Below are 11,009 nucleotides of genomic sequence, written 5' to 3'. Positions count from 1 at the left end.
ATCCTGCAGGAATAATAATAACAACAGAAACATATTAACAGTTTCCTTTGGCAAATTTAACGGAAGTGAATGCTGATGTGAACATAGAAAAAATAATTACAAAACATATGAAAAATGGAAACATGAAAAGTTAAAACAAAGGGGCATTTCAAACTTTTAGACTGAGAGAAATGTTTGAGGCCATTAAATGCAGAAAAGAAATACATTCTCTTTAAATTATCGTGTACTGTTTGACGAAATATTCCTCATTTATCTTTTTTCCCTCCACACAGAAAAAGAAAAAAAGACAACAAAACACAGTCTGCAGTGCACACCCTAATGGTTTTGGCTGCAGACGGACTGAACTTGAGTAAATATCATTTAGTCAGTATGTTGTGGTAACTGAGGCTGTCGATGTGGTTTACCAGCTCAGGCAACATGTGTAAACATCGGAAACAAAACAAAACAAAACAAAAGGTTGGGAGAATAGTCCCCCAACCACCCCGCCCTCAATTGCTTGGTTTCAGGCTTGCTTTCATTTCTCTCCGACAAATCATGTGGGGAAACACAAAACACTCAACAGTGAGAGATCCTATTTTAAACCCCCTTCTGGCTTTTCAGAAAGGAGTGCTGCTCAATTCAAGTTCAGCATATGTTTTCAAAGCTTCCAAGTACTGCTGCTGTTAAATGTCTTTTGATTTTGTCTATCAAACAGGTCTGAATCATAGTACTACTGCAGAACTTGCCACAAACTATACAACAGACCAACCCAATTCAGACTTTTTCTTTCTTTTTAAAGTATAAGGGATAGGTCTTTGGAAATGAGAGTTCAACTCTTTTACTGTATTCATCTTTGTTCCATAGTGAGTAACTTGGGCTTTTGTATCCTGAAATATTATCCTGCCTCTAAAGAATAAATGCCTTGGCTGTTTCACACCACATAATTTTGTTTTCCTTTTAAGTAACTTAACATATAAGCAAGAAGGATGCAGTGTTGATTCTAATAACATTCGGCGCTTGAAACAATCACCAAGTGTTTTTTTTTTAAGCGGTTTTCTGGTGGCCAACAAATTGGCCTGTGGTTATGTTGAGTGACTAATTGTATTTTCTTTTCTGGAAACTTGTGCAAAGTTGGCAGTTTTGTGTTAACACTAATACTCTTGTTTGGCATTTGTGCCCTATACTGACCAGACCTTTTTTATACAAGTGAATTTTTTTTAAAAAGACACTTACTGAAGTATGGCAATAGTTTAAGAATAAAAAAAGAAGCATGGATATTACACATCCCCTTGTAGTGTATGAAAAAAAGTGCATGACTGGATTTACTAATAGTACAGGACATTTTAAAAAATCAGATCTGTGCTGTAAAGCATGCCAGCACCTTTTTATCACTATATCTAGCAGGTAGTAAAAACAAGACCATGGTTTTCTTTTTTATAAAAAAAAAAAAGTGTGCATTAATGCTAACATAAATGAGTAGAGCTAGCCAGCAAACTATTTTTTTTTCCTGCATATCTAACAGCTGGATGTAACTGTAAAAATTAAACAAAAGAGTTTAACAACCATCAATACAATTGTTTTACATCATTGGCCTCTCAAGGCTAACTATTTACAGGTGAATCTGCCATGCTTTAATTGAAGATTCTCTCAAAACCTTAAAAGTTCACAAAAGACAACTATAAGAAGTTCCTTTTTTGTTTCTTTCTCCTTTTTCTCCCCCCTCTTATTTTTTGCAGGCAACAGTTATGGGTATAACAATCTGTCTCTTTGGAGATGACCAAGAATTATTCTGTCAAAATTGGGCATAGTTGCAGGATTATGTGTGTGTGTGTGTGTGTGTGTGTGTGTGTGTATGTGTATGTGTCTCAAGGGGTGCTCTGTTTTCACCCCCAAATTAAAGATCCCACCCCTTTTCCAAATCTACAAAGGAAAAGAAAAAAATTTAAAAGCACCTAGTGTTTCATTTTTATCTAAAGAAAAGAAAGTGTGTGTGTATGTGTACACATAGAAACATACACGTGTATACACCTACACGCACACGAAAGTACACCAACACACACTGACTATGGCAGTTCAAATATGTAGGCCATCGGTGAGAGCTGGCATTTGTAGTGTCCATTCTGAGACTAATCTACAGAAGTAAAGGGAATGTTTTTGTGGAGATTAGGGTTCTGACTATGCCGATTTCGGCTTCGCACAGAGGAAAACATCATATTGCAACCTGGGACTTTGCACTTGTGCATTTCTCGTAAATGCACAGTTTTGTAGTGCACTCTCAGGGTCCCCTTGTTGCTGTACATTTTGTGGCAAATGTTGCACATGATCCCACCATTGCTCCCGGACAAGCTGTTGAACATAAGAGACCCTGAAACTTCAGCCCCTAGGCTGCCAGGGAGGGCAGGGGCTTCGACCTTGTGTGCTGACTCTCCACTGTCACTGGCCCCATCAAGGTCATCGAGGAGAATCCCCTCATCGCTGCCTGCGTCAGATTCTCTGGAGGAATGGATGCTGCTGCTGGACTGGAGGCTGGAGGTGGTGCTCAGGTCAAGGACCATGTAGTCCTCTGCCATGCCCCTCCCGTATCCATTCAGGTGGGAGTCTTCAGTCCCTGCGGGAGAGGAGGCATCTTCCCTGACATCTAGCCCCATGGGGTGCTGGGCACCATAGATCTTCACCAAAAATTCATCCCGGAGGTCCTTGCTAAGGGAGGGCTGTGATGAATCCAGGCCCATGTCATCGAGTTCTTTGGTCAACAGTTTACGATGCAGATTTATGTTGGCACTGTGTCTAGGAAAACAAGAGGGAAGGGGGGGGTAGGTGGATAGGGAATGGGGTGGGGTGAGAAAAAGGAGAGCATTTTAAAATTGATTCAGCTTTCACTAGGCATCAAATAAGCACATTCATTGCTAATTACACCATTATAAAAGCAAACATTTTCCCACATCCTCAGAATTTGGGAGTAAGTGGTGGTGGTGGTGGGAGGGTGGTGGTGCAATAAGGGGCACTTTCCACTAAAATAATTTATAGAAGAGTAATATTTTTCAATGGTAAGATGAATGCAAACTCATGTACCTTTTTCTCAATGACTGTACTTTTAGCATTACTACGTAGTAGTGTCAGCTACAGAGGTCAATTAGCAGAGATTCTAGAATATATATATTAAACAGGATAAAAGAATGGAAATTTTCTGCTTGCCTAAACTGAATAAGGCTAGACTTACTTAAAACAAACTAAAACCCCACACCATTTTTTTCTAAAACCAAACCCTTTATTTAGAGATATATAAAAAGTGCCCTTTTAAAAAGTTAATGTTCTAGATAATGGAATAATGGGACCTTTCCCCTTAACCTTTTACATTTCAAGTTTTAGGTAGAAAAAAATTTCTTTCATTGATTAGCAGTTGAATCGTCTTTAACAGTGTAAGTTCTTTTTTCTCAGAATGTTTTGGGATCTATTAAATCTAGTAATAAAATATATTTATTTTCAGAAGCTACTGCATTTTAGTGTTGAAATTGGTTTCATTGTGTTCAGACTTTTAAAATTTAATTCTGAAAGGCAGAAATTGATTTTTTAAAATAAAGCCCACTCACCCTTTAAAAAAACACACTAAACAACAACCAAAAAAAAAAAAAAAAACCCAAAGGGACAAAATTAAAGCACAATATGTACAAAGAAAAAATCAAGCACAACAATACCTGGCCCCTCTATTTTAAAATTGGAACCCATACTTCTTAGACAAGCAAAACTTTTCCTCTTTTCTCTGAGAGCGTTGCTTGTATAAAAACAGACACAATTTGTCCCAGGGCATCCATAAGGATGTCATAATTTACAAAGCCTGATGTGTTATTATCTATTTGAAAACATTGTCTTTGTATTTACATCCCTCCCCCCACCTATTTATTTTTAAAGTGCCCTTGGGCATATACCTCTCTCCACCTGCAAAGGCTCACATGTTGGACAAGCACCTAAATTGAAGGCTACTCTTTCAAAAAATAAACACATGAACAAATATACAGATTTAGCTTCTCAATAATGATGGAAGCTGTACATCATGGAGGAATAATTGTGATAATAAAAATAACCTCAATAGCCAGTGTAAAGTTCAACAGACCTCCTGATTATAATTTTAAAAGTATGGAAGACAAAATAAGTTACTCCGTTTGGTGACAAGCATGGCAGGCATTTCCTAGAGCTGGGTGAGAGGTATGTGCCACAGAGACAAGAAAGGAGGAAAGATCTCTCCACCTTTCCACACAACACATTATATAGCACTCAGGGTTTAGGGGGCAGATCGCTGCAGCCCTCCCACACTGCACTTAGGAAGGCTGAGCTTACCTTGTGATAAGATCAGCTTTCTAATCTTTTGCTAAATCGATCACAAAAGAAAGCAAGAATGAGAGACAGAGAGACAGAGAGAGAGAAAGAGAGAGAGAGAGAGAAAGAGAGAGAGAGAGAGAGAGAAAACAAATTCACATTCTAGACATCTGTTTTTTTTAAATAACTTAAACAATAAAATAGGGATTTAAAATGTTCTGATCACAAAATCATTTTCTGTCATAAGTGATCATCTCATATGTTGTCTTGATGATTTTCAGATCAGCTGCATAATCCAAAAATCATAAATCAAATTAAGACAAACCAAATTCACAGTATCATCATCATCATCATCATCATCCATAAATGAGTTCTAAACAGATGCATGCAGTGTGTGAATATGTGAATGAGAAAACAGAAGCTGTCCCCACGGTCCCTTGCGCTGACACAGTCTTTTCCTGTTACCTTGGTGTCAGATGGCAGATGACTCCAAGCACACGTTGCTAAGCAGAGTGCAGGAAATGCCTACTGTGAAGTCTTTATCCTGACATGTGGGTATGATATCACTAGAGTTATTATAAGAATGTGGAAACAGAGTTACACTACGTACTGTTTACTCTATCGATAAAACAATCTGCCAACCACAAGCAGCTCATGAAATCTTACCCTTTGTTTATTATTTTTAACACCCTCCCCCCTTTCTTAATTTCACAAGCACACATTTTATGATGACTCTAATCTAGAACTTTCGTGCTGCTTCTCACACATCTGCAGTTACCACTTCCTAGGTTCACTGCTGAGAGAACAGCAGCCAGACACACAGCAGTTACATCAAGACTCACTGAATAAGGAATAAATTAACATTGACAAAAGGACACACTGATCACCCAGATGGACACATCTTCCCTAAAATGACTTGTGAAATTACACATCTCTACTGATATGTTACCAGGAAGGGATGTTTCTCTTCATTTCTCACTTACAGCAGTAGAAATCTGTAATCTAATTAGATGATGTACCAGCCTTCAATATCTGTCAAACAAACGATGTGCAGAAATGTGTAGACCAGCTCTGGCACTCTGTTCAGCAGTGTCCCTTTTCCGCTGTCAGCAGTACTGTTGGTCTTTGCTAATATAATTACATTGACTTTTATTCAATTAAGTGCCATCCCTCGCTTAAAAAAAAAGGCTACTTTATCAATTGATTCAGGTGTAATGCAATAATAAAGATGAACTCATGGCAGTGCATTAGCTCTGCTGTTCATAACTTCAGTACATGGGTTCATTCATGGTAGTCGATTTCCATTATGCAACCACAGTTCAAGAGAATTGATTCTTTTATGTTCATTTCTTAATCTATTTCATTTTTGTTTAATAATCGTCTTAAATGCCATATGCAAAATACTTGAAGTGGGGATGGGAAGAATGAGCTGTGAAAAGTTTTCTGGTTCACTCTCATACTAGTTGACTTGGAGATTTTCATATAGCATCACCGAGATGGAGAAGAAGGAAAACAAGAAAAGGAGAGAAAGAAGAAAGACTGAAATTCTTTAGAGAGTTCTGATTTGATTCTGTGCACAAGAGGTTAGGAATCAGCCTCCAAAGAATGGACAGAGGGCAGCACTTGATTTTAACAAAGACCTATTGTCAGATACTTGTGTCAGCCAATCCAAACCATTAGCTGTCATAAAATACTGTTCTCATGAGGAGATACAAAGACCTGGGGTTAACAGCAATTTGAGGAATATTACAAATTTATTTGGCTCAGCAAAACTGAAGAGGTGAAAAGAAAGGGAAGCTAGAAGAGGCACAGAAAGGACTCAGACCCACTACTGATAGATATAGAGAGAAGAGGATTCCAAAATGGAAGGGAGGCTAGAGAGTGCTGGAAATAAAAGTAGGACTCTCTATTAGTGGAAGCAATACCAAGCTAGATGTTTTGGGTCATAGAAGGATTCCACAAAGGAACCAATTTTGAGTTCTCCAGGAATAGAGATGATCTACTAGGTTTTAAAATAAACAGTGCTTTTTCTAGACATAGTCTTAGAGTCCTGAAAATTTATCTCCAGAACAGAGGAAAGTAGAACCATTAATACAAATCTAGAAGACTGCATTAGAACTTCTTGTACTTCACAATAACATAAACATTATGAAAGTTTTTGTTTTGACTTGCTTTGATCATGTAGGCAATACCACTATGGGAAGAGGCAATTTCCTCTTACAGAAAAAAGAATGCCTCAGGTGGAGAGGGAAGATTAGTTTGTAAGCAGAACAGGTAAGGCTCTGGTCTTAAAAACCAGACATTAAGATAGGGGTTCAAAATTTAGCCCAAGATGGTTACTTACAATAAATAACACAAACTATATCTAATTCAATTCTGTGTCTCCTGAAGACCAAGTAGAATACTTTGCATCAAGATTTTATATATATATATATATATACTCATGCATAAATAATATGCATAAATCTTAAAGAAGCTTTTCACACACACACAAAAAAACACTGCAAGAGGGAAGATTATGGTACGAAGAATAGAAGCATATAAAAAAAAGCTGTGGCTACAGAGCTAAGGGTGATTCTGGTCTTATATTAATATCCCAGTGCAGTCCAAGGGATATCACATAATTAGGACATGGAAAAGTCCTATAACTTGGGGCAGTTTGGAATTATAAATGTCTCCTCTGAACCTCTGCACTCTTTCGTACACCTTTCCTACTGCGAGTTTACAACAATGCTTCCTGAAGACTGAGATGACCATTCAAAGAAAAAAAGTAACGAAGCTTTGGATGCGAGTTGTAAAACCAAACTTATTTCTAACATTGAAATGCTGAGTGAAAGTACTGTACTGAAATGAACTACTGATCCTTTTCTGTCTCTTCAGTAAAAAAAAAAGCTTCATCATGCAATCACAGAAGACATCAAATTCATCAAATGCCATCAATTGAATGCAAGTGCCCTTTAGAGATACAGACCCATTTGGGGCTCTTTCTAAACTGCCTCTCCCTTTCCCACTTGTCCAAATGCCCAGTTTGACTTCATAGCAGTTGAATCCATAAAAATAAAAATGAAAAAAAAAAGTTATTTTAAAGGAGAAGTGTTTAAATTCTATAATTTGGCTGTGAGATGCAGAGATGAAACTTATTTTGAAAAAAAGAAAAAATTGTGATGATCAAATTATAAAATCAGAGAGTGGTAGTCAGAAACTGAAAAGTGAAGCAAACTATAGGTTACAAAAGTCCAACATCTCTTAATTCTTAATCAGTTTTGAACCATTCTCAGCTTAGTGAATTGAAACAAAATATAATTACAGTGCCTTGGAATTTAGTTCCCATTTTGGGTTAGTTTCTGCTTTTATCATTTTGTTCAGCCTCTGACATTTAACACACACACATACCCAATTCTCAAATTATATGGCCCACACTGATCAGTGATATATACACAGCAGATACCATACACATGTATGCAAATGTATAGTACATATGCATGTATAGAGATATTAATTTATTAAATTTATTCACTTATATCCAGTCTGGGTAAGACTAGATGCCAGATTTGAGTCTACTATGGGATTTTTACTTAGCAATACTCCTGAACAGATCTTACACGTTATCCAAATTCACAGAATAAAAAATTAAAACTCTGCCCCTCATAGTTTCTCTAACTGTCTGGATTATTGGATTGCTACGGTACTATGTGTTGCACTTAGCCACCCATAATTTTTGTATTACAGTTTATTAGTAGTAGGATGCTTACAGCATTGTGAATTAAATGACATTTTTGACACTATGTATTTCTGTAAAACCACTAGTTGTTCAATAGGTTATTATTTTAAGATTCTCTCCAGATCTGAAAAACCATCTACAAGCTCGGGAAGAAAATTCAACGTAAAATTTTGGTTAACAAAATTCAACAAAACCAAAAAGTAGAGGCATATGTCTTAAGTGCAAGAACTAAAAGATAAGCAAATTCTTGCAAATTATAAATATGAAATTCAGTCACTTCAATCCCTTTCAACATAAAACAAATCATTCATACTGGTCACGCAGACAGTTCAGTTCCCTCTACATTCAAATTATTCACTTGAAGATAAGCTCCCACACCAAACTCTTTAGGGGTTTAGCTAATTTACTGCACAGATACGGCACGTCTGTTGTAATAACAGGTAGGATGTATTGGGGTCGACCATTTATCAGAATTAGACTTCTTTTCTCAATTCACAGTGAATTATGCTGCCTACACGACTCCACTCTCTCAGAGCCTGCCATCCCCTTACGGCCCCTAATGTGGCAGGCAAACAAAATTGACAGTCTCATCTTGTCAACAAGGGGTGATTCTCCTGAGGAGCCATTTAACTTTGCAGAGGAAGCAATGTATTAATGTGCCTGTCCCTGGAATGTTAATCATCTTCAAGCTTCGGATCTAACTTTGACGTGAACGAAATCACCAAATTTGTTTACTAAATGAATCGTAATATGCTAATAAGAAAGCATGACATATATGGAAAAGCCAAACAGATGGTTTGTTTACTCCACTTTGCAACTTTATAAATGTTGTAACTCTGAAGACGTTAGTGAGAATTATTGGTTTTCTGGCAGAGGCAAATGTGTATTTCGCATACTAAATCTGGCGCTACAGTTAGAAAACAATTTGTCATTGCTGTGGAATGCATAAAAAATGTTAATGCAGTGATGGCATTTGGGAAAGCAGATTGGTAGATGGAAAATGTGTATGCTGGATGCTCAGGTTAAGTGCAGAACTGATATCTACAATCTCACTCCCAAACCATCTTACTTCTGAGTGGTTGGTATTTGACACACCAAGGCTTCTCAAAGGTGCTGATTATTCAGTAGGTACCTGTTGTACTGTCATGTGAGATGAGCACTACAATGTGGATAGGACTATGTTTTCATAGCATCTGAAAATTTTCTCTATCAGGCAACTCATACGGAATTTAGTTTACTATTAATGTTGGGCCAGGAAAAGCAAAACCGTGAGCTCTGGCATCTTTTAAGGATTTAGTGAAAACAAATCTGAGGTATAATTTTGAGTTTTATATTTACCCAGCATGAACTAACCCTCAGGTCTTTCTTTCCTCGTTTTATAATCTGACTTTATAAACAGTTTAGAAAATGTATTTCCAAAATAATAGGAATGCATTTTTCCCTTCATACTCAAAATTTTCTGCCTTTTTAAAAGTGAGCATTCTTTTCTAATACATGCAACATGGAGGTCTTTTTCAAAGTAAATCCTTGCTTAGAATAAACATTCAAAAATGTTTTATATCCTTAAAAATGTTAATTTATGATCTTATTAAAAGATGATATTAGAGATGTAAGCTCCCCGAGGAGGGACAGTGTCTTGCAAGGAGAATCAATATTATTTAGCTGTGGCTTTTTCTAGAATTCTCTGTTGAACAAATAAGAATAAGCATAATCTGTCTTTTGTTGAATGATGTCAAAACTATGGGCTGAAACATGAAAACTTCAATGAATCAACCAGCAATAGAGCTATGTTACTAAACACTCAGATTTTTTAGAAACATTCCGATATTTGTTATAAAGATGTTTTTACTTTTTATTCAAGTGGGTTGCCAGAGAAGCAGACTTTTGTAATAAAGAGATGCTTATTTCTCCCCTTGTTGGGAACCACTCTCCCTAACTTCCTAGTTCTACGCCTTTCACATGCTGAGACCATCCCCAATCCTGTGCGATTTCTTAGTGCATCACCACTGGTAGTTTATAGTGCTGAACTTCTAATCCCTTTACCGGAGAAAATTGAGAGAGAAAAGTGATCTAAAAAAACAAGTGAGTTCATCTTGCTGCCCAAGGATCATTTTGGAGCAAGAAACAATAGCGGCTCTCCCAGCCTGGTGCTAATATCTCATTTGAAGTATCTCCTCATTCCTGACCAACAAAGAAAATTTCAATAAAGTACTTCTACTGGTTTAACAACAGTGAACTCCTGGGATTGTCAAAGTGCTAAGCCTTTTCCAAGGAGAGAAGAAATCAGCAGCTCAAATGTAATTAACCTTCCATTCTCAATGCAAACTGCCACGCACAGGAGCTCTGCAGTCTATTAGCAAAGTTATAATGGCCAACAGGCAGAAGCAAAATTGGTCAAAAAGTTGGCTGCTGCTGTCATATTTTTGGAATTATGATTAATGGCACTAATAATGTGGATGATTACTGATATGTGTATCTCCAGCAGTTTATCATATTGCTCTGGCTGCCTACGTCCACAATAAACAGGATGCTATCATTTACCTCTTTATTGAAGGCAATCCTTCTCTTGAAGGAACATATTCTAATTACTTCGTAATGTTTTATGTCTTAAACATTCTGCAGCTCTGGACCTTGCCAACTGCTTCATGTCTACCATTGATTAATTACTGAATGTTTAATCAAAATTTAGAACCTAATGTAGTCAGTTATGATTGTACTACGGTGCCAAAGTAGTCAGGCTTTGCTCCCAAGTTTGGAGAGTGTTGGGTTCAAAATCAAATCCCAGGCATGCATGAAGATCCAAGAATTTCACCTTGGGTGCTCTGAGGTTGCCAATCCTACCTCTGCTGATAAATGGAAGGTAATCTAACTACAGGGTAAACAGCATTTTTACCTACCCCCTCTCCACTGTATTTCCTTTCCTGCTTTTCCCAATTCCCTCATCGACAGATCACCACTGTCGGCAGCTTCAGAGAACAAGAAGGAACTCGTGAAT

General features: G+C 37.2%; 1 protein-coding gene across 19 annotated transcripts in view; it reads right to left on the bottom strand.

Annotated features, from left to right (window-relative positions):
* Positions 1 to 737: 737 nt before the first annotated feature.
* The window catches only part of BNC2 (basonuclin zinc finger protein 2), a 406,556-nt gene continuing 396,284 nt past the window's right edge, over positions 738 to 11,009 (bottom strand). For 15 of the 19 annotated variants that reach the window (XM_077148108.1, XM_077148096.1, XM_077148099.1 and 12 more), the window contains one exon: positions 738 to 2,766. In XM_077148108.1, the coding sequence (XP_077004223.1) occupies positions 2,106 to 2,766 (661 nt within the window). In that variant the 3' untranslated portion in view covers positions 738 to 2,105. Of the gene's footprint in view, positions 2,767 to 4,314; positions 4,346 to 11,009 lie in introns of all 19 variants that reach the window. The other 4 variants (XM_077148113.1, XM_077148115.1, XM_077148100.1 and 1 more) reach the window with 3 other exon arrangements.

The sequence above is a fragment of the Tamandua tetradactyla genome, chromosome 2 (assembly GCF_023851605.1).
Source record: "Tamandua tetradactyla isolate mTamTet1 chromosome 2, mTamTet1.pri, whole genome shotgun sequence".
Lineage (NCBI taxonomy): Eukaryota > Metazoa > Chordata > Mammalia > Pilosa > Myrmecophagidae > Tamandua > Tamandua tetradactyla.
The sequence above is the reverse complement of the archived record's forward strand: the minus strand, read 5'-3'. Positions and strand labels throughout refer to the sequence as shown.